The sequence below is a fragment of the Sorex araneus genome, chromosome X, assembly GCF_027595985.1.
Source record: "Sorex araneus isolate mSorAra2 chromosome X, mSorAra2.pri, whole genome shotgun sequence".
In the NCBI taxonomy this organism is placed as follows: Eukaryota; Metazoa; Chordata; class Mammalia; order Eulipotyphla; family Soricidae; genus Sorex; species Sorex araneus.
In genome coordinates this window covers 207,068,960-207,093,470 of record NC_073313.1, presented here as the reverse complement: position 1 = coordinate 207,093,470, position 24,511 = coordinate 207,068,960, and the positions used below count along the sequence as shown (strand labels likewise).

The 24,511-nt window shown below is 42.7% G+C and overlaps 1 protein-coding gene across 1 annotated transcript in view; it reads right to left on the bottom strand.

Annotated features, from left to right (window-relative positions):
- Positions 1–24,511, bottom strand: part of MAP3K20 (mitogen-activated protein kinase kinase kinase 20) — a 190,600-nt gene that overhangs the window by 13,246 nt on the left and 152,843 nt on the right. Inside the window, exons 16-17 of the mRNA XM_004601161.2 lie at positions 24,001–24,093; positions 2,317–2,433 (exon numbers count right to left, since the gene is read on the bottom strand). Coding sequence (XP_004601218.2) covers positions 2,317–2,433; positions 24,001–24,093 — 210 coding nt within the window. The remainder of the gene's footprint in view (positions 1–2,316; positions 2,434–24,000; positions 24,094–24,511) is intronic.

Below are 24,511 nucleotides of genomic sequence, written 5' to 3'. Positions count from 1 at the left end.
TTTAAAGTCTATAGATTTTTAATGACTTGCCCTGAGCCTATTTTTCCTGGAAGGTTTTTCCTGCTGAAACTCATAAAAAGATGGTAATGCATAGAGGGCATTGTAGTGGAGTCACCCAGAGGTGGGTTTACAAGTCCAGCTTGTCATTTTGCTCTGAACAACGTCTTTGTTAGCAAGCACGGGCGTGGATCTGGCTTTTCAATGACACTGACACAATAAATGGCTGTTGCAGCCAATGACAGCCCAGGTAGGGAGGTAAGAGAAAGTGCCTGTTCATTTTTCTCTTGATATCATAACATAATCTGCCACAACAAAATAAGGAAAGTTAAAACCGAACCATAACCTTTACAGCTCAAGAACACCACTGACATAACTCCCAGTTACCCTGGAGACACCAATAATAAATATATTTGTCCAAGAAAAGGACTCGGGTGAGACCCTCTTCTGTCTGGGAAGGTACCATATTTGCAAGCTAACGCTGTAGCTTCCAAGACTCTTCTCCTTGTTTCCCACTTGTGTTTGTATCCTGTAGCCACCAATCTGCTTTCTTCACTGAAACAAACCACACAGGTGAGGGAGCAGAGAGGCTTCTCCTCCTCCGGATTTTCACAGGCTGGCTGAAGCACCCAATCAACACCAGTTAGATTCATCAGAGAAAAGTGACAGACATATGAAACTTGACATAGATATGGATTCTGATTCCAATGTGGGAAATGAGGGTGGATACCCTGAGCTCCAAATTGGACTGGGGTCTGGCGCTTCGAGGAGAGAGGAAGGGGCCTTACCTGAGGAGAAGGCCCGAGGCTCTTCAGTCCATCTCTCTTTTCTCATATAGCTGGGTTTCTCTGAGAGAAAGCTTATTTCTGGAAAAAAAATTCTAATTCTGGATAGTACCCCACTTGTCAGTCTTCTATTGAGGGAATGGTCAGAGTTTCCAGAGACTGATGGCTTCTATAGACTGTTCAATATAATCTCCTTGCCTTAGTGAGCAGGACTGGAGTGATAGCACAGCGAGTAGGGCGTTTGCCTTGCATGTGGCTGACCCCGGTTTGATTCCTCCGTCCCTCTCTCTTTTTTTTTTAATTTATTTTATTGAATCACCATGTGGAAAGTTACAAAGCTTTCAGGCTTAAGTCTCAGTTATACAATGCTTGAACACCCTCTCAGAGACCCAGCAAGCTACTGAGAGTATCCCGCCCGCACGGCAGAGCCTGGCAAGCTCCCCGTGACGTATCTAACATACCAAAAACAGTAAAAACAAGTCTCACGATGGAGACATTACTGGTGCCTGCTTGAGCAAATTGATGAACAACAACGCTCTAGGTGGTCAAGATTTAGGTGAAAATCTCAATCCTGACCTTATTGATATCATAGTTATTTTTTGTTGTTAGGGTGGGGGGCTCCCAGGAAGTAGTTTGGGAGTTTAGAGGCCCTGCTGGTTCATCAGTCCAGCCTGGCAATCATCTTGTTAGTGTTTGGGGGGTACTGTGGTTAAACACAGCAGTTCTTAGGGCAGTTCTCAGTTCTCAATGTCAGGCATCAAGCTTGGGACTTCCACATGCAAAGCACGTTTTCTGGTCCCCTGAGTTCTTTTCCTTAGCCCAAACATTATTGTGATTTACCTGAGGATGACCTATAATCGAGGTCTAGTGTGTATTTTATTTTATTTTATTTTTTTATAAACTTGTTCACAATAATTTCTAGTGTGTATTTTAGGTATGTTTTAGAGCAAATTGAATTTTTGTTTTCATTTTCAGAAGACGCAAAACACTGCTCTGCCTTTCTTTACTGTTTAAATGAGCTTGCTTCGAGCATTAACCCTAAAAGCAATAACATGGTCTCCAGCCACTACAGGAATTCCTTGGTGTGAATGCAAGGAAGCCATTAAAATGACAACCTGAGCCTCTGGAATAAGCACCCACAAATGTCTCAGGAAAGTGAAAACAACTCAGAAAATGTTCCTTAGTGTTTTTCAGAGTTCAAAATGACCCAAAGTTAGAAGTAAATATTTTCATTAGCAATTTCTTTCCTTTAATAAAAGACAGAAGAAGCACAAAGAGAGGTAGGAGAAAAACTTAAAAAGTAAACCATACTTTATTGTCGTATTTTATAGTTCACAACAGCGTAAGTGGAGTTTTAACAAAAAACTATTATGATCTCAATCTGCTAAATAAAATGTGCCTTTTAACAGCCAGCTTGAGGCTGAGCTGATGTGAGCATCGACAAGCACAAAAGCACACTGCTGGGGTATTTTAATGTCTTTGTTTGATATCTGAGAATTCAAAAAAGCTTTTAAAGCTGTAAATAGAACCCTACCTTTGTCATCTTTAAAATCTCCATGTCAGGTAGGTTAGTGTTGAAAGTTACATCTTTGATGTAGGTTATCGCAATTTCATCTCCGTCCATCTCCATATACATTTTCCACTTACAATCCTGAAATTAAAAGTAAAATTAGAGAATTTGAAAAGTAATTAAAGCCAATCTTAAAAAAAATATTCTCACTGCTTTATAACTCATGAAGCATTCTCAATGAAGTATTAGGGAAAACTTTCCCCCTCCTTCTTTCACAAAAAGGAAGTGAAATTAGCTCTTTTTATAGATCCAAGTATTTCCTAGTTAGTAGAGCCTCTAGACATACTTTATTAGTTTACGTGTTCTGATGAAGAAATTGCAAACTCAAAATATTAAAGGGGCCAGGCAGGTTATAAAATAAATAGAGTCAGGCAGCTTCACTATTATATATTATATTATATTATATTATCATCTTTTAAACAGACTCATTTGATATACAAATTAAGCATTGCAGGACTTTTTTTCATTGACACACACAAAAAAATTTGAACCATAAGGCCCTCCTCTTCTTTATTTTTCACTTTTTCAGTATTGATAATAAAATGGTCTCAAAAATATTTCACTTTTGTCCTAATAGGAAGGAAAACAACATTGTAAATGTGAGAATGTATGGCTATTAAAAACTTGCCATGTTTGGGGACATTGGTGAAGGGAAGGGTTCGGCAAAAAATGCAATTGCTTCAAAGGAATAGTCTTTACTTAGGTTCTGTTATTGTCTGTGCATGGATTCATAAAAAATGTCATGAAAATCTGAATATCCAGATTCTTATGTGATATCTCTCAAAATTAAAAAAAATTACAATAGTAGACATTTTTTATCTGTTTATTGGGGCTAGGAGGTTGGGGCCACACCCAGTAATGTTCAGGAATGACCCAATAGTACTGTTTGGGGGATCATATGCAGTGTCAGGAATAAACCAGGTTTGGCAAGGCAAGTGCTTTAACTCTTTTATTTTCTCTCTGGCTCTGGAACATGTCAATTTTTAAATTATAGCATGTAAAATGTTAATTGCATTAAATACACCATGTAATGAAAAAGTGCTGGGACTGAAGAGTCACCATCAGTTAAAACCATGCAACCTATGCTGGAACATCACCCAGGTGGCTAATGCTGGTAACATCAAATGCTGGTCATGGCTTGGAGCTGTTGGATTGCTAACAACAGTACAAGTGATACTCACTTTGAGAAAAGTTTTGGTGATTTATTGTAAATCTTTACTGCAAACTATAAGTCCCAAGTCCTATCCCTGAATAGACCTGAGAGAAATAAAGAAAGACATACAGGAATGTTCTGTGAAGCTTGTTCTTAGACATTTTATCATAATAACCAGAAAGGCTGGAAACAAGCTAAGTGTTCACTGGCAAAAGAATGAATGAACTGTGATTTGTTTTTAGAGTAGAATATTATTCACCAATACAAATCCCCAATTCATGGGATATGGATGAATTGCACAATTATTCTAGTGAGTGAAAAAGTTTTTACACACAAAGGATCACTAAGGTTCCATTTAGAATATTCTAGTGAGTGAAAAATGGTGTCATACAGAAAGAGCACACTAAGGATTCCTTTAAAACATTCTAGAACATTTTTAAATTATAACATGTAAAATTATAGCATGTAAAATATAAAACTAATTTATAGCCCTAAAAAATTCAGAAGTGATTCCTCTTGATTATAGCGATTGATTGGGAAGGGCAAGAAGGACATTTCTTTTTTTTTTTTTTTTTTTTTTTTTTGGTTTTTGGGTCACACCCAGCGATGCACAGGGGTTACTCCTGGCTCATGCACTCAGGAATTACTCCTGGCGGGGCTCGGGGGACCATATGGGATGCTGGGAATCGAACCCGGGTCGGCCACGTGCAAGGCAAACGCCCTACCCGCTGTGCTATTGCTCCAGCCCCAAGAAGGACATTTCTAAGAGTACTAATGTGCATTGGTAGGAGTTAGATTTGCTTAGGTGCATGCATTTGTCAAACATCAACAAATATTATACTTAAGATGTGCATTTCTTACTGAATTTTAGCATCACTGTATCACTGTCATACCATTGTTCATCAATTTGCTCTAGTGGGCACCAGTAATATCTCCATTGTGAGACTTGTTGTTACTGTTTTTGGCATATCCAATATGCCACGGGTAGCTTGCCAGGCTCTGCCATGTGAGCGGGATACTCTCGGTAGCTTGCCGGGTTCTCTGAGAGGGACGGAGGAATCGAACCTGGGTCGGCTTCGTGCAAGGCAAACACCCTACCCATTGTGCTCTTGCTCCAGCCCAAATTTTGGTATAAGGAGGTATTTAGGAAAATGTGTAGTAATGTCTGCAAATCATTCTTAAATACATAAAAATAAGTACTAGTAGATAGTGAAAAGGATAGAAAGGTATAACAGAGATAAATTATAATAATGCACTGTAGCACTGTCGTCCCATTGTTCATTGATCTGCTCGAGCAGGCACCAGTAACGTCTCCATCATGAGACTTGTTACTGTTTTTGGCATATCGAATGCATCATGGGTAGCTTGCCGAGCTATTTGAGAGGAACAGAGGAATCGAACCCAGGTCGGCCGAGTGCAAGGCAAACACCCTACCCACTGTGCTATGGCTTGAGTCCAATGCAAGAGAGCAAAATGTCAGTGTTTGACCCTAGGAGCTGGCTATGCAAGGTTAACTTTGTGATGTCTTTTTCAGTTTTGCTGTGTGAAAAATTTTAGAATAAAAATGTTGGGGAGACATATTCAATTAAAAGGAGAAATAAAGCCATGTCTTTGTACCAAATTTCACCCTCTGAGCATATGTCCACCCTCTCCCTCATTTTATTCAAGAATAAAGGCTGCTGAGAGATTAAGGAAAATGTGTGGAGCTCTGTACATGCTGAAACTAGAAAATGCTCTCATCCGCAGGGCCCTGGAATGTTTCCTGAGCAAGCTCAGACAAAATTACTGTGAAAAAGCAGGAACAAAAGAGGCTGTTGAAAACCTGTTGGCTTCAACAGGAAGCTTGAGGAGCCCGATGTTTTAGGAAAGCTTCTAGATGAATTGCAGAACCAAATAGGGCCCATGCGGAGGGTAGTGACCAGGGAATGTGCCCAGCGCATTCATAAGGAGAGCCAATTAGTGAAGGGAAAGGTCTATTCAATAACATGAAAACCTACCTCTTGGCTAACAGAAGTCAAATGACTCTCTCAGAACTGACCAATCTCTCCCTATTTCTTTGTTTTGGAGCCACTGCTACCGTGGTAACCTGGGTCGGAAGCTATCTGGCAGATAATGCCTCTGAAGAGTCTGGATTGCTCTTCTCTGAAATACTAAGAGCCTTCTCAAGACAGTGCTGGAATCAAAAGCCTTCGGAAGGATAAATTTACGTAGTCTTGTTTTCTTGACCTGTTGAGTTTTAGAATTAAGGTAGTCAGGGGCACGGTAGAAAAGCTTGTGTGGATGAATTTCCTCTGTTCACCCTTCTGTCTCAGTCACCCCGTGCTTCTCCAGGACTTCACACTCTACATTAGCCCTTCTGTGCCATGCCCAGAGCAGCGCGGCTTCACAGGGAAAAGGCTGGCAGGAAGGCCCACCTGAAACACGGTCTGGAAGTGCTTGCTAAGCTGTAGGCTTGTGGTTGTACAAGTACACTAGAATCCATAACCCTGCAAGAAAAGTTTACTTTGTGGGTGAGAAAAGTGAGACCCAGAGTAGATTCTGGAATTTTCCTAGGTTTTCTCGGCCAGTAAGTGGTGGAAGAGCTGATCTGGAGAGCACAAGGCTGCCAGGCTCCAGAGTTGGAGGAGATTCCCCCCCCCCCAACAGGAAGGGCAAAAAGGTGGGGTGCAGCATGAGCCCACTGGATGGCTTTGGAGACTCCTCACGAGACAGGCACTGCTACAGGAAGATGTTTGGGTAGAACAAGCAGAGAGCCCATCTCTATCACATTGTCTTATGCTTCCCAGAACTCAACATGGAGAAACAAGGGGCCCATGATAGGGTTATAGATTTTTTTTTTAAATGTCTTCACTCAGGGACCCAGGATCCACTCCCAGCCATACTTGGCCAACTAGACTGCTGGTTCAATGTGAGGCCCTAAGGCTGCAGGAGCTGGACATGTTGTGGGTCACCAGAATGACGAAAATAGGCCTACCAGGCCTTAATGCTAGAAGGGTGAAGGGAGATCATGAAGTGCCAGGGACCAAACCAATTCATGTGCATACAAAATACCTGTCTCTAATTTCTGTGTTAACCTCTTAGGCCTAAAAAAAAAAGTTAGGCCATACCTAGTAATTCTGGGGCCTACTTCTGGCGCTGTTCAGGAACTGAAGCCAGTTTTTCTACATGCAAAGCATGTGTTACAGTCCTTTGAGCTATCTCCTAGGTCCTTAAATGATCTTTTCCCCTCTTATCTGCTAGAAAGCCTTTTACCTAAACCATAAAAGAAGATAGCCATTGTACCAATTAAGGTGCAATGAAAGAAATCATAGGACAAGGGGGTCATTATCCATTTTATTAAAAGTGGGTACTCCTTGTCATAATATTGTGCAAGGAAGAGAATGGGTAGTGTTCACCCAAATTAGTAACACAGTTTCCCAATGCCTGGTGTTAACTCCTAGGTGTTACCAGGGTATCCACAATGCCACTGCTGCACAGTTAAAGCAATTTTGGGGCTGGAGCAGGGCATTTGCCTTGAGCGTGACCAGCCCTGATTTAATCCCTGGCACCCCACATGGTTGGCCCCTTGAGTCCTACCAGGAGTGATCCCTGAGCACAGTTGGGCATGGCTCCCCCAAACAAGCAATAGAAACAAAATAATTTACAGGGCTAGGGAATATACTTCAAGTGGCAGAAGCCAGGGTTTGCATGTGAGGGGCCCCGAGTTTGAGCACTGGCGCCACACTGCACCCAGAGCACTTCAGGATATAGCTCAGGTGGCTCTTGATCAACACTAGGTTGATACCATACCAAGGAGCCTGCACACTGTGCCAGCACAGCCAGGAGGGTCTGACCATGGCTATAGAAAAATTGCATGTAGAATATAAAGTAACAGAATGGGAGACTAACACGCAAGATTATTAAAGATAAGTACTGGGAGGATTACTCCACAGCTTAGAAGCTGGCCTCACATACTGAGGGAAAAGGCAGTTCAGTTAGAGAAGGGATCACCAAGTAAATGGTGCTAGGAGGATCTGCTCGGGATGGGAGGCACACCCTGAAAGCAGACTATACACCAAACATGATGGACACTTAATACCTCTATTGCAAACCACAACACCCACAAGGAGAGAGCAAAAGGGAATGCCCTGCCATGGAGGAGTGGGGGACGGCATGGGGGTGGTGGGAGAGATGCTGGGACCATTGGTGGTGGAAAATGGGCTCTGGTGGAGGGATGGATACTTGACCATTGTATGACTGAAATGCAAGCACGAAAGTTTGTAAGTCTGTACCTCATGGTAATTCACTAATAAAAAATTTTTTTTTAAATTGCAATCCCTGGTGGCAAGGGCTAATTTAAGCAAGCATGAGGCTGTGAGTTCTACTCTCTGGTCCACCTCACATGCACATGTACACCCTGTCATTTGGGATCCATGGGTAGACAACGCAGTATGCCATCTCCAGTGAGCACAACCTGGTGTGTGAAGGCACTGCTACTGAAGGGGAACATGCAACCAAGTGTATGGCTTCTGGTCATCCTAACCACTAAAAGGGAAGGGGAAGCATACAAAAGGGGAAAAAAAAGTGACTCTCAACATAAAGCCGTGCTTTCAAACCTGCTCAATTTTATTTTATTTTATTTTTTGTTTCTTGGGGTCACACCCAGCGATGCACAGGGATTACCCCTGGCTCTGCACTCAGGAATTACTCCTGGTGGTGCTCCGGGAACCATATGGGATGCCGGGAATCAAACCTGGGTTGGCTGCCTGCAAGGCAAACGCCCTATCCACTGTGCTATCGCTCCAGCCCCCATCCTGCTCAATTTTACAGTAGCAAGGGGATTCTGGAATTGTCACCCCCAGGGGGTCATAAGTTGTCAATGTGCATCCATCACAACACAGGTGAGATGTGCACTTGCCTCTCTAGAAACCCACCTTGTTGATGCTGGGGGCCAGGCCCTCTGGGAAATGAGACAAATGAAACCACCAATAACATCACAAGAGACTTTTCTATACACATATGAGCCCCATGGGGAATTTCACATGTACAATTGTTATCTCTGCCATTTCTTGGTAGTGAGAGGCACCGAGTGGTGGGATTGCAGACTTGGATGTAAAAGCCATTAACTTTTTTAACAAGGCAAAAACTATTGATTTTTGTCTTGATGGGAGTGACAGAAACACAGTTATTGATTTTCGAATCGGAAACATTCAAGAGTCCCTTTGGATGTCAGAGCACAACTTTCAATTTTGACAGACACAAATCAAAAGCAGTTAACACTGAATTCTTAGAGATCCCATGGCAGCTTCAAAAGAATCCTTTTTCCAAAACCATTTCACCCCGGCACAGGGAGATGGCCCTTTTAGCCATTCATTTGAGTTAAGGTAGTAACATTTCCTATTAAAATGGAAAAAATAAAGAAAATGTTTGAATGGCACTTTAAGCCTTTACTGGAGAAGGAGTAACGAGGCAAAAGGGTGCAAGTTCTGAGTTAAGTTTATTTAGAGGGTTTCTAGGCTTGAGTTACTACCAATTATATACACTTTGTGATGATCAGTGTTCTTCGGAGAGGCTGTTGGGTCCTACTGGATATGTTCAGGGTTTGCACCCAGCTTAGTGCTCAGGAATCACTCCTGGCAGGGCTTAGAGGACCACATGTGGTGTTGGGTATAGAGATGGGGTCAGCTGTATGCAAGGCAAATGCCTTAATTCCTGTACTACCTTTCAGGCCCTGATTAGTGTTCTTTATTCACACATTGGTGGCTGTGCTGTGTGAGGGTAATTATAGTAGTTACCCATCTTGGTTTCCAGCACAGCTCCAAGTGGCTTCTTGGAGTCTGGCCAGTGCATCCTCCCGACAGAGCAAGAAGCTGCATTAAGCCGTTCTCCTTAGGCAGCAGCTGAGGGAGCATTCAGAGGGCACTGAGTAACTGTGGTACCAGGAAACAATGTTGAATAAAGAAAGTGTGGGCCAGAGAGATAACGCATCATGTTTTGCACACAGCTGACCTGGGTCTGATCCCCACCACCACATATGGTTCCTTGAGCCCTGCCAGGAGTGATTGCTGAGCACAGAGCCAGCGTAAGTCCTGAGTGCAGACAGGTGTGGCTCCCAAAACCAAAATAAATAAATAAAGATTAATATCTCAATCATCAAAACAAAAAAAAAGGAAGAAAGAAGGCAAGTGTCGACAACATAATGATTGGATGATTGGTTTCATGGTTTCATGAAATAAATACCAGAAGGAATAAACTGTATCTTCTGTGTTAGGTGGATTACACAACAGCTATTCAGCCCTTTCCTGCTGCAATGATCCTTCTCATCCTTCCACTTATAGTGGGCAGAATGTCCAGAGGATTCAGTTCCAGATATTAGAGATGACTGGAGATATAATGGCTGTGAAATGTGATGGATTCCACCTCCGGAGCTTTATCTTGGCCGAGGCAACAAGCAACAAGCATAGAGAAAGGAGAATGTGAGCAAAATAGAGATAGCAGGTGGGAACACTCTGAATGAAACCCAAATGGTCCATTGCCACTGTGAGACACTGTTTCCCCATTATCTATGTGGAATCCTCAACCTTCCCTCATTATGGGTAAGAGAGTAAAGGTAAGAAATACTGTTCTAAACAGTTCTGTCTTCCTAAGTCAACAGTCTAAATTATATATATATATATATATATATATATATATATATATATATATATATATATTCTTTTTGGGTCACACCCGGCAATGCTCAGAGGTTACTCCTGGCTCTGCACTCAGGAATTTCTCCTGGTGGTGCTCAGGGAACCATATGGGATGCTGGGAATCGAACCCGGGTCGGCCGCGTGCAAGGCAAACACCCTACCTGCTTTGCTATCGCTCTAGCCCAACAGTCTAAATTATCTTACTGAATTCCTTTCTGCAGGGCTCTGTGGCAAAGACTTATATACTCAATTTCAAGTCCAACATTGCCAAGTTCCCTTCTATCATTGATTTCTTGTTTTAGTTTTGTTTGGGGCCATCAGAGCAATTCTCAGGGTTACTTGGGAGTTAATCACAGTGGTGCTTGAAGAACCACACAGTGCCAGGGATTGAATTCAGGCCTTATTCAAGAAAAACAAGTGTGCCAGACCATTGAGCTCACTCTCTGGCCCACCACTCTCCATTATTGAAAAAGATACTTGTTAACAGTGTATCTGTACCATTTCATTGTCTGTGTGATACTTTCAATTGATTGATCTAGCTAGAACTTAGGATCCACTTTCTTATAGTCCTGGGGTACCCCAAATGAATAGCTCCTGTCTAGCTGCAAACATGGGTGCAGGTCCTTCCTATCAAGGATCTTTCTTTTTTTCTTTCAGACCTAGATCATCTCTCAAAAGGGCATTCCCACTGTTCAAATTTGTGTCTTGATGCTCATTTCTAGGGATTGCTAGTTACCAATCAATAGAGAAAAGGTGCCAGTCCCAAAGTGGAGCTGGGTGCCGAGAAGTTCTTTGTTAAGGATTTGAGTAGCAGAATGTCATCTAAATCTTTCAACTAGCTGGACAATCTATCTGCCTCTCAACACAGATCGACAAACTGCATGTGAAATTTGTTGGGGGGAGAAGACTTGCATTTGAAACTGACAAGAAAAATGTAGTTCTGTTGGGTGCTTAGGATATGTACCATTTGTCTGGGCAGCTGATGAAATACCTTGGTAATTTTAGGAGCAAGTGTGTGGTGAATGGGAACGAGGAAGCATTTTGTTTTAACTACATTAGCATGGCTGATTACGTGAACTATTTTTCTGAATTAAGATTACTGGCCAAGTAAAATAGAAACTCTTACACTTGAAGATAAAAATCCCAAACAACACTCAGTTAATGCTAAATAAAGTGTCTCTTTGTGAGAAATCACTATTGCATTCTTTGCAAGCTGTTTAAAATTCTTTTGAGTTCCAAGTTAGTACAAGTGACGCCAAACATAGTCATTCCTTCTCCATCGCACAAAAAAAAGGAGGAAAGAAAAAGAAATAATCAAGGTATAGTCATGTTTCCAAATAGAAAAAAGGGTTGAAAGAGATGCACAGATTAAACTTGAAATATTGTTTTGAGTTTTGGGCAATCCAAAGACAACAATCTCTTTCTATTTGTTTCTACCAAATCTCATTGCCAATATGAACATTTTAGATACATCTTTAAAAATTAAGGGCCAACTCATTCAGGACACATCAAAAGAAAACAGATCTCTGAATTAGGTTTTCAGACCCCCACCAGGTCACTTTACCTGAAGGACATGAAAGGTAAAGTTTTTTGAAAGTATTTTGATAATTGAGGAATAATTTGCAAACACTGCTGCACAGATTTTTAAGAGCACAGGTCAATAAACTTTGACACATGTCTATCCCATGAATCCAAACAAGCAAGATATTTCCTTCATCCTAGAAAATTTCCTCATACATTTTTCCAACTCACCATCCTCAACATTTAGAGATGTCCAATTTTTAACTTTTTAGTTCCATCAATCAGTTTTGTTTGCTCCAGAACCTGACACAATTAGAAATTATATATAGTATTCACTGTATGCCTTCTTTCACAGGACATAATGATTTTTGAGGGAGCGGGGAGTAATAAGTGCTAAATAAGTGCTAAAACTTTTCTCAACCTAGCTTAGAGGTTGGTAGGGAGGGGTCATTTCTCAAGGTGCTTGGGGACCATGCAGTACCAGAATTGAATCTGGGGTTCTGGCAGGCAATGCATATATTCCAGAACTTTGTACCATCTCCTGAGTCCCTAGGCATAGTGTTTTTGAGACTTTTCTATGTTATTAAATTCCATACCAGGAATTGAACCTAGGACCTCACACATGCAAGACAATGAGCCACAGCTGCTGAACTACATATCTGGCTAATATTTCTTTTTTGTGTGTGCTAAGATCACCATTTTATTATATCATTTCTTCTCTAATCCAGTTTGCTACATTTATTTTAAGCTTTTTTTAAATTGAATCACTGTGAGCTAGTTACAACACTTTCATATTTGAGTTTCAGTCATACAATGATCGAACACTCATCCCTCTACCGGTGTATATTTTCCACCACCAATGTCCCCAGCCCTCTCCCAACCCCGTCCCACCCCTCCCCCTGCCCCTGTGGAAGACAATTTTTCTCTCTCTCTACTTATAGGTAATATGGTTTGCAGTACAGATAATGAGAGACCATCATGTTCGGTCCTTTATCTACTTTTAGTACACATCTCCCATCCCGACTGTTCCCTCCAACCATCATTCACTTAGTGATCCCTTCTCTATCCCAGCCACCTTCTCCCCCAGCTCAGAAGGCAGGCTTCCAACCATGGAATAATCTTCTTGGCCCTTGTCTCTACCCAAGGATATCATAATGTCCTTGGGTATTAATCTCACATTATGATATTTTATATTCCACAAATGTAGCTAACACTTCTATCCTACCCTATGTTGACACTGCCCCCATTTTATAGATAAGCAGACCAAGGCTCAGAAACAATGATGATTTGCAGCAAGTTTACTTAGCTGGGCAAGGATTGGAATTTAAGTCCTGGGCATGCCCAGGACAGATGCTTAGATTTTTAAAATCCCCATCAGCCTTCCCTTCAAGAACAGAGAATTCAAGACAGAAAAGAATGCTTAGGATTCTAACCAGGAGGCTCCTTCCGCCTTGAAAAGACCTGAATCGAAACATTTTAAAATGTAAAATAGAGAGGTCGGAATAAAGTTTTTAAAGATTCAAGAGGGGGGAAAAGAGAAACAGTATCATAGCAGGTGACTGTTGCGAAATGTTAAGAAGCAACTGCAAGATGAAATAGAAACATGATAGAAATGTTGATCATGCTGGTATTAAAAGTAGTAAGATGTTGATGATTTAGGCCTCCGATGGCTCCTTTACATGCATTGCTATTATCTTGCTCAGCTGCCAAAACCTGCTGTTTTAAAGGCAGGCGAGAGGAGCATCCCGTGAGAGCACCTGGTTATTTATCATTATGTATAACCCTGCGCCACTCTATTTTATTATGCTGCCTTTAAAAGGAAAGATAATGCAAGTATGGTTAATTTGCTTCTCTTCTTTATCTATACCGTGTCATGACCCAGCGCAGCTTTGTCCCACGAGATTTGTTTTTCAACCCAAAAGAAATCCACAAGAAACTCTCCCTAAAAATTCCATTAATAACCTCTTTCAGTGCGTATAGGTTGCAGGGTCTGGAACTAAGAATGTTTTAATCTCTTCAGCAAAACAATGTCTCATAATGATGTACAGGACTATTGCTGTACTGATGAAGAATCATACATAATTCAGCACCTTTCACTTGGCACCACTGTGATGTCCTCATTAGCCGTGGCTCACACTGTCTGTCAGATGGTGTCCATGCGAACGCAGGCATTATATTGTCTTTGAGATGCGCAGCTGCTTCCATGGTACTGCCAGTATATAAAAACATGACGCCAGTTTGTTTTATTTAGTGCTAAACCTTCCAGTTTGTAAAAACAAGGCTGACACAGAGCCTGACATGAGGCAGTGAAAATAATTAGCTCTCATTTTCTCAGCCTCCTATTTCCTTCTCCCCGCTGTGTTCTCTTTCCACTAAACCACCACATGTCAGTCGAAATGGGAGGCAATTAGTGGGCTCATTTCAGTCCCCACAACTGTGCTGAAAAGAAAGTATTTATGATGGCACAATGAACAGCTGAAAGATTAAATAACATTTGCCTTTTGAAAAGAAAATGACTTCTAGCTAAATGGGCAATTTTTGATTATTCTCAAACAAGCTTAGAGTAGTTGGTTTTTAAAATACAAGAAAGGAAAATGAGTCATTTTTAGGTGAAAGAATCAAATAAAACTTGACACAGTAATGCAAATAACTGATGTTTTATTGCAAAATATGTAAATGCGTTATACCCTTAACAATGGCCCGTGTCAAAGGTCAGGGCAGATTGGTGCCAGCTAGACACCAGTGGAGATAAGGTTGTTTTATTGCCTTTTGGGGGGTTGTTATTTGAGTTGCATAGGAAAAAGGGACTTTAGGATGATGTTAAAATACAGTGGAAGAAATCATGTGAGACATACTCTCCTCTGATGCATTAGACGCTTGGCCACCTGAAATGGTGCAGATGTGTGTGGACATATTTAAAAAGGACTTTCTGAATTATTATTATTTTTAAAGTGAACTTGAAATCGGAAGGTATGTAGAAAGAGAGAAAATAGTAAGTCATGCTGCCGATTCTGGAATAACTAAGAATGTCGTCTGTCTCAGACTGAATTTCCTGACTCTCAGAGAATGTGGTTGGGCTAACCTAAGTACTATGGAAAAAAAATTAATGCTGGGAGTTGTAGCTGCAAATATTTTCCTCTAGGATTCTCAAAATATAAAAACAGCCCTTCTACTGACTAGATTTTTTTTCTGCCCTCCCCTTCCAGGTCTCCACAGATAACTCCACCAAATATGATTTTTTTTAAAAAAAATAAAGTACTGGTCGACTTAGTAGCATTGCTCACTTTCTGAGCTACTCACAGTTCAAATTCTACAGGATTAATTAATTCTACAGACCAGACTAGGATTAATAAGGTTGCTGTTGATTTTTGCTCTTCCAACATAGTGCTTTGAATTTCATTAAATCTAGCTTGTCCCTTTTGTGGTTGGTTATTCTCAAGAGCTAACTGTTGGTTCAGAACATATAAGAAACTGAGTTGTGGAGGTTTTCTCTCTGCAGAATGTAGATTGATCCCCCAGAGACTTTGGAAAAGCTGCCTTTGAAGCAAGAGCTCCTCGATTATTACCAACAACTGTGCCTGTCATCATGGAGTCCCCAGAAATGACAGTCCTAGAATTTTTCATAGAAATTCACAAATTAAATCTTTAAAAGCAAAATTATAAGGGTAGGAGCAATGTTACAGCAGGTAAGGTGCTAGCCGAGCATGCAGCCGACCCGGGTTTGGTCCCAGGCCCTCATGGTTCCCTGAGCCCAGTCAGGAGTGATCCCCAAGTGCAGTCAGGAGTAAACCCTAAGCACAGCTGGGTAAAGCCACAAGACAAAAATAAACAAATCAAAGCTAAATCATATTAACTTTAGCCATTGGTTTCCAATATTACATAACTTCAGGAGTATGGCCTCATAATTTCAGGAGTATGTGTACATATTTAACACTTTAAAAAGGTTTCTCTGAAGGGCCAGAGAGTTGGCTCAATGGACTGAGCATATACCTTGCATGCGGCTTTCTCGAGCACTGCTGAGAGTGACCCCTGAATACAAAGAGCCTGGAGTAGCCCCTGAAGTACCACTGGGTGGGGCCCAACATACAAAAAAGAAAGGGAAGGATAAGTTTCTCTGTTCCCATATGTATATTCTTAGCTTTCCATAGGTTTCTCGTTGGGGGTGGTCAGAGGGTACCCACACATTGTAATGCAATGACAAGGGATTGGACTGGAGTTCCAACATGCAAATTTCCCTGCAGCCCCCTTTTTACAATTGGTGACTCTTATAATGTGGTCAGTACATTGATGAGTCAATAATAGCAAAAAAAACCAAGCCACTAGTGACTTCATTGGAAGGCTGGGACTCTCTTTGAACTAATTACAAACATTTTTGTAGCTCAAAAGCAGCAACCATATGTGTGTAATTTCTAACACCTCTATTTCCTTGTTATTCTTTAAAAGAAATTCACTCTTGATTAAAGAAAACTAAGAGTAATACAATCATGAGCCCACGCTGGCTTCTATGAGTTGACTGCTCGCACCCTTTCCCAACTGCAAGGTCAGTGAGGTCAGAGTGGGAACTGGAAGCTGAGGATGATATTCAAACCACGGACATCTGCAAACACTGAGCATTAGGGCAGGGAGACAGTATTTCCACACACGACTACTGGTACATCAGCAACTAAGGATGGAACATCTCTGCTTCTTCTGTTCTTTCACAAGAGACTGCCAGACCTGTTGGACAAGGTCCTTGGTTACCCTCTAGTCCTGGAGTCAAATTAGGAACTACATTTGTTTCTTTGTTCTCAGTTGAAACTTGCTTTTATTTTTTTAATAGAATCCTACCTCAGCAAGTTTATATACTTATGTATAAATAGGCATATACACATACCCCATTGCAGGAGTTGATATGGGAGGTAAATCCTATATGAATAAGGATTGCTGATATTATTGTTTTGGGTCACCCCTGGCTATACACAGAGGATATTTCCCAGCAGAGTGCTCCTGGATCTATGAGGTGCCTGGATCTTGCATGCAAAGCCTTTGAGCTATCTCCCCAAATCATCTACATTAGATTTTTAATAAGAACAAGATACATTAAAGTGTAGCTTTTAGCTGTTCTGGTATTTTTAAAAGGTGTTAGCGTTTTACTTCCTTATAAAATCCTTTGCTTTGTGCTCTGTTATTTTATTCATGTTTATCTATCCATTTATAAAAATTACACAATAGGGAGGGGAAAAAGCCCTATTTGACAGTTTTTGATATGTATAGTGCTCCAAGAAAGGGCCTGGAGATTCAATTAAGTTTATTAAATGCAACATTTCCGAAGCAACGTTATAAGGATCTTGAAGCACAATACAAGTGGTTTTTGTAAAAAGCCGTTTTCTAACCTATAGATGAAACCACCGGAGAAGCGGAGATCTTGCTTGAATTTTTTGGGGTGGGACATAGAAGAGGGCAAGTGCTAACTGTCCCTATGGGCAGGGGATGCAGAAGAGCACAGGAAGAAGAGGGGGTTGTGGAAAACACCTTCTGCTCCGGGGAGCCATTAACTGTCTTCATGGCTTTAACATCATCTTCTTTTTCTCTCCCTGATTTGCTTGCCACTTCTGGGTACCTCTCAAGAGGGAACGGAACTGCTGGGCACCTGGGGGGAAGCTTTGTGGGTTCAGGGGGGCCCATTGTGGGTTGGAGGTTATCTGTTCCCAGGGCTCCTCCCAGGGAAGCAGGGAGGTGAGGTCACAGGGAGCCAGGAGTCCAGCACTGGCGGATCAGCAGGACACCCCCGGAGTTCCTCCGGAGCCTGATTCTGATGCTTTGCCGAACTGTCTGGGAAAGGTGATGGGAAGAAAATGCTCGGGTGGCTGGTTGTTAATTTCTGGTCCGCACAAGTGACTGGGTATTCCTGAGTGGGGAGCCCTCGAGAGATGGACTCATTACAGTCTGCTACTGCCCATTTCAGGAGCAGGAGGGGAGTGTGGGAGGCAAGTCCCGGAACCCCCGCTCCTTTGGTGCCAAGTGAAAGGCTATAGATGAGCTAATACTTGGTGCTCTCCTCCATGAAACAAAGACAGTGACCATTTCCAGTGAGCAGACACATCCCCATCTGTGACTTTTTCATAGACTTGTTCTGGGGGACAGGGGTCTTGAGGCAGGGTAACACGGGGCGTTGAATCCTTGGAATGTCTCAACACGGTGGGGCTCCCCAGAGTCCTCCTGTCAATGGCACATGGATTATGCTCCCCAAGTTGGTGGAGTGTGATGGTTACAAGAGCACTGGGGCCTGAGTGATAGCACAGCAGCGCTTGCCTTGCACACAGCCCAGCCTAGGCTCAATCCCTGGCATCACATAGGTCCACTGAACTTAGCCAGGAGTGATCCCTAAGGGAAGAGACAGGAGTAAGCCCTAAACACTGCCAGGTATGGCTCCCAAATACAACAAAACAACGACGTGAGCAAATGATTTGCAAAGCAATGGCCAGAGCATGTGGAAGAGTCTAAAATCCTCCTCCTCCTCCTCCTCCTCCGCATGCCAATGCCCACAGCTGAAACTATTTGTGCTAAGACCCAAGGGCTGCCAGTGCCATAGTCAAGACCCCAGAGCTGCCTCTGCAGTACTTCATTGAACCAGTCATTAACTCTTCTTTAGGACAAGGTCAACTCAATGAGTAAAAGCCATTCTCACCATTTTTCTTCGCCAGTGTAACCTTTGCTCCAATAATAGTTTCTCTGGCTGGTTGGCCCAGAAAAGGAAAGGGAGAAAGCACATCATTTGCAGGGGCAATTCCTGAAGGGATTGGGTCTGGAGACTGGGGAGGGTTCTAAGACGAAGATTATGGACAAGCTGTCATAAGATGCTTGCATTTATTTACTTTATTTTTGCCACACAGTGCTCACAGGACCATATATGGTGTTGGGAAATCAAACTCGGGCCAGCCCTGTGCAAGGTAAGTGCCCTCCCACTGAACTATCTCTCCAGTACCTAAAAAAAAAAAAACCAACCCCATTTTAATAGAGGTTTACAATTATATATATATATGTATATATATATATATATGTATACTTTAGAGGTACCATGTTGCTGCACCTCTGCTATCTCCAGTCCCCTCCATCCCTTGGTCCCATCATGTCTGCTCCCTCTCCTTCCTTTCCCCTGTCATACCCCCATAGGTGGCCCCACCCTCACGTAGGCACAGGCAGGCAGCCACATGTGAAAGCTAGGTTATTTGTGTGCCAACCTCACTTCTGTGCCATCTTCCACTCTGTTTAACAAAGTTAATACAAATAATTCCATCTAAGTTCTTACAGTAAGGACAGTCTTCTAACCTCTGTCCTCTGTGTACATCTGAGCATTTGTTTCTAAGGTCCTATTAGGAACCTATTGACCAGATCAAGGGATAGTTTTAAGTAGCAGTGAGCTGGTGGGATCCAGGAGGTGCAAGGGAACACATTGTGGCAGCATTTGTCATAAAGTCACTGTCACGTAGGGTTCCCAGAAGCTGCCCTGGGAATACAGATTCCATTTTATTTATGAAAGAAAATGTGAAATGGTCCCGCCAATGTCCCAGTATTCAAACTCAGGTCTGGTGAGAACTTCCAAAGTTCTCTTAGGACTTACTCTATTTATGGAGATGGAGATGGGGGTTGGGGGGCTCCTATTCGGTGAAGGTGGGATTATGAGAACTCAATTAATTGGGATTTTAAGGCACTTTTTCCCTTGGATTCTACTTAAAGGGACTAGGTACTGAGGTTTTCTTGTAGGAAAATTAGAATTCCCAGTTAAAGCACATTGGTGAGAAAATACTTCACAGTACCCAGGAATAAGATGTCAGAACCAGGGCTGGAGCAATAGTACAGCGGGTAGGGCGTTTGCCTTGCATGTGGCTGACCCGGGTTCGATTCCCAGCATCCCATATGGTCCCCTGAGCACCGCCAAGGGTGATTCCTGAGTGCAGAGCCAGGAGAAACCCCTGTGCTTCGCAAGGTGTGACCCAAAAAAGCAAAGAGGAAAAAAAAAAGAAAAAGATGGCAGAAACTGGTAGGTTAGTATGAAGCCCAGATTTATTCTAGGTTCCTTTGTGAGTGTTTATACATGACTCCAATAATTCGGGTCAGGTACCAGAGCTAGTGCATGTTGAATGCCAAGAAGGTAATGAAGACAGATCCTCTGCTCTCAGCTCTCTCCCCCTCTTCCAAGCCTGCAGCACACTTTCTCTTGCTGTTTCCTGATCAGGGATGACAATACTTCGCCTTATGGATCACGGATCATGCAGACATGCCAGGGGGATAAACGAGATGGCATTTATGAAATAACATGGGCACTTTAGGAAGAAGTACTAAACATGAGCTTTAAGCATTATCATCAAGAAATTACTTCCTTGTAAATCTTTTCAAGCCCCGTTGCAATTCTCCAAGAGGTGTGCTTGGGTGAGCTCCCAGTTTCAGCGACTGTCAGACTTTCAACTCATGGACTACAATATTGTCCAGCTCACATTTCCATCTCTTCTGTGATAACAGCGTCCGTCCACTGCCCACACTCGGAACCCCCACAGCCTCTTGCTCTGCTTCTTCTTGGCAAGTTGGCTCTCTTCTACCTCCTGCGTCCTGGCCTCTGCTCCTCGCTCCTTTCCCCCCTCCATCTGTGCCACTGCCCGGGGGGTCCTTTTCACCCTAGCCTGGTTCCTGCTCCATGAATGAGCCTCCTTGGTGCTTCTGAGAGACCTTCAATTTATTTGCTAATAAATTATTATTATTATTATTATTATTAGCAAATAAATCTATAAATCTGTTTTGGACCTGAGAGATAGTAGAGGGATAAGGCACTTGCCTTATACGTGGCCACCCTGTTTCTATCTGCAGCACTCCATATGTCCCCTGAGTCTCACAAGGAGCAATCCCTGAGCACTGAGCCAGGAGTAAATGCTGCGCACTGCCAGATATGGCCCAGAAAATATATCAAAAATCAAAACACCAAAATGGAAATGAGGTTTATTTTTTTTTTTTTGGTTTTGGGGTCACACCTAGAAGTGCTTAGGGCTCTGTCCTCAGGGATCACTCCTTACTGAGTTTAGGGGCGCCAGGGATCAGACCTGGGTCAACTGCATCCAAGTTAAGCACCCTACCTGCTGGACTATTGCTCCATCCCCAGAGATTCTTTAACTCTCTTTTCTTTCTCTTTGACCTTCTTTTTTGGGGGGGTGGGGTGGGGAGGGGCTCTCTACTGATGCAGTGGGAGAAGCGGGTGCATTCTCGGGCAATACCAGGTGATATTCTGCCCCATCATGTGAACTGAGATTTCCTTGCTCCTGCCCACCCTTCCAGGCACTACACTCAGAGTTTGATCCACATGCCCTCACCCAAGTATTACAGTGAGTGGTCCCGTGAGTACTGCTTGCCAGTCCCCATACACCCTGACCAAAAGGAGATAGTCCCAAGAAGAAAAGCTTTCCTGGTTTTATTCTTCTGAGTCTTTACAGATGATCTTCCTTTTGCTGTTAAGATCTTTCCCCCCACTTATTAAATCTTAATGGTTTCTACAGTTTAGTTCAAGCATCAATTATACTAGGAAGATTTTAACAACATTTTCTGACCTCATTCCATGTTAGCTTCCAATGCTCATTCATTGTTTACACTGATCAACATGCATGCTATCATAAAAACCCAGAATTATTTATATTTTTAAAAACCATTGTTAATCTCCATCTTTCTCTCTCCCTCCCTTCCTTCTTTCCTTCCTTCCTTCCTTCCTTCCTTCCTTCCTTCCTTCCTTCCTTCCTTCCTTCCTTCCTTCCTTCCTTCCTTCCTTCCTTCCTTCCTTCCTTCCTTCCTTCCTTCCTTCCTTCCTTCCTTCTTTCCCTCCCTTTCAATTTTCCAGGGCTGGAGGTTGAACACAGGACCTTACACATGCAAAGCACATGGTTTGCCACTGAACCACATCCCTGACCTGGTCTTATCTATTTTATCCCCTACATGATGGTTTCTTGTGGGCCAGAACTGTACTTTTTACTCTACTGGAGCATCTGTCCTAGAACTCAGAGGTCTGCTGAATGCATAGATAACGTTCAGACCATGGAGGGGATCAAGAATCAGTCAATTATCAAAGGCTGTGGCAACTGCAGACCCAGCGCTCACTTAGGACTCCAGAAGTCCATGCAGTTAGAGTGAAAACCAGATCGCTATGAGGTCTCAAACAGCACTTTCAGCCTCTTATTTCTATCCCAAGTATATATATGTTATAGTTTTCAATATTAATGAGTCATTTTTTTTGTTAACTGAAACTTCTTGATAGAGATGCCTTTTGACAAGTCTCTTCCAGGGAAACTCTTCCCTCTTAACACAGACAAATCTTAATGAGATTTTAATACAGACCACTCATAAATGAAGTGCCATGGAGGTGAGGATACAGAGGAAGTCACATTAAAATGTGCATTTTAACACCAGTTGGACTTAGGGGTGCCCACAGCCACAGACTCTAGGGATGAAAAATGACCTTGGTTAGTGGTTAGTAGAGAGAACTCTCTTACACCCACCCTTTTGGGGGCATGGCCACACATAACAATGCTCAGAGCTAACTCCTGGCTCTGCACTCAGTGATCAATGCTGGCAGTGTTCAGGAAACATATGGGGTGTCAGGGGTCAAATATGTCAGCTGCAAGCAAGGCAATCACCCTACGACTGCAATCTCTGGTGCCCCACTGCCCTTCTTATATCTCAATAAGGAATGAACAATAGGAATGGACATCATTTCCCAGAGAAAAAAGAAAAGTGCTCATGTGCAAGAAACCTGGAACTAGAGCAGTGTTTATTCCATCAAGTTCTTTATCCAAAACATGGGAAGTCAAGATTTCTACTCAGCAAAACACCCCTATACCCGCATGGCACAGGTGAGACCCTGTGTACGGCCTAGAAAGAGCACCCTGTGAAGTTCCAGGTGAAGCTTCTTCCCAAATGATTTCTAGTCCTTCCGAGGGCCAGGTTCTGGGTGAGTGGGTTTGATTTGCAAAGGCTGCATGTGCCCACTGAGCCTGCACAAGCTCTGTGGAGTGACTGGCTACAGGCCATGCATTTCCACAGGAGAATGAGAAGGATGGATGGTGAATAGTGAAAGACTTGGATCTGGGGTCTGGAGGCGAGCATTCAAATCCCAGTTCTATTGCTCACTGGCCATATAACTCTTGGACATGCCTATTTGTTGTTGTTGCTTGTTTTTTTTTTTTTTTTTGCTTTTTGGGTCACACCTGGCGATGCACAGTGGTTACTCCTGGCTCTGCACTCAGGAATTACCCCTGGCCGTGCTCAGGGGACCATATGGGATGCTGGGATTTGAACCCGGGTCGGCCGCGTGCAAGGCAAACGCCCTACCCGCTGTGCTATCTCTCCAGCCCCATTGTTTTGTTTTGTTTTGAAACCCTTTAACCTCTCAGTTTTCTCATTTGTAAAATAAGGGACAGATAGTAGCACACACCTTTCAGTTCTGTACACCTGGAACACAGGTAGTGAATGGAAATCAGTGTTACCGCAAGCCATTTGTGGCCATCCAAAGTAACACAAACATACTATAGTTCCAATTCATAGGCCACCTGTGCCAAATAACTTTTCAGATCCTAGAAAACAAAACCCAAAACAACCTCATGTGAAAATTCAATGAAATGAGTATTGACTAAAGGTCCTGCAATCCTATATAAAATGCTCCACCCTATTTTGAATGGCTCATTTGTGTTTCCATCCCCCTCCTTTTTTTTTTTTTTTGAGTTTGCATGTTGCCTAATAATTCCATTCTCAATGTTGCTTTACTTTGCAACTATAAGCCAGACACACTTAAGAAACAGGCATTGGGCCCAGGAATGCTCAGTGAACATAGGCTTTGCACGCAGTGAAACCTGGGCTCCATCCCAGGCATTGTGTGGTCTCCTGAACATTTCTGGGTGCAACTCAGAGCCTGGAGCCTGGAATAACCCCTGAGCACCTGCTGGGTGTGGCTCCCCCGAAAAAAAAGAAAAGAAAAGAAACCAGACTCAGGAAGCTGTGATGCCAAGTGCCAGTCACTGGGGCCTGTGCACCCATCCCTGGCCGGTGCTTCTTTTCTTCAGTGTGTGGGTGACCTCCCAGAAGGACTTAGCTGAATGAGAGTGTGAGGCACCTGGCATTGTACCACAGGAGTAGTTGGCAGCCTGTCCGCTCAATTCTACCTTACAAAATCTGTCAATTTATTCAAACTCAAGTGACCAGCTGGTAGGGGCTGGATTGAAATCATAGATCTTCAGGAAAGAAAAAGAGAAGATTTGGTTGCTATTTATCCAAAGAATTTAAAAGATGATTTACCTGTGGGCCAGTTCCTGGTTTCAAGTGAAAACCAAAAACAAGTTCAAGGTTCACTACTTTCTCCTCATTTTCTTCAGGTTCACCCACTGAGTCCTACAAAAAAAAAAAAAAAAAAAAGCAAGCGCTATTCATTCTAGATACTCGTTTGTCGATTTGTAGTCCATGGACCAGTGCCAGTTTACTGATATTTTCAGGTGTTCAGCCAAAAATATCTTCCCAGTCATGGAGCAGTTTTCAACCACAGCTCTGTGGACCAATGTTGGTCCTTAAGTGTAAAAAGTCCAAAAACCACAGTCTGAGTTCTGTCCATTGACTGCTGGTCCTCTGACTAGTGTCTGGACCCACTGGGGGTCAGAATGCAAAGGCTGAAATCTCTGTTCTGGATAGTTAGTGCTGGCTGGAGAGAGAGTATTGAGGATAGGCACTTTGCTTACCCACCAGGAGTGATCTGGACACATAGATAGTTCTTATCTTTTGGTTCCTCAGCACTTTTTTTAAAAAAAATTTTTAT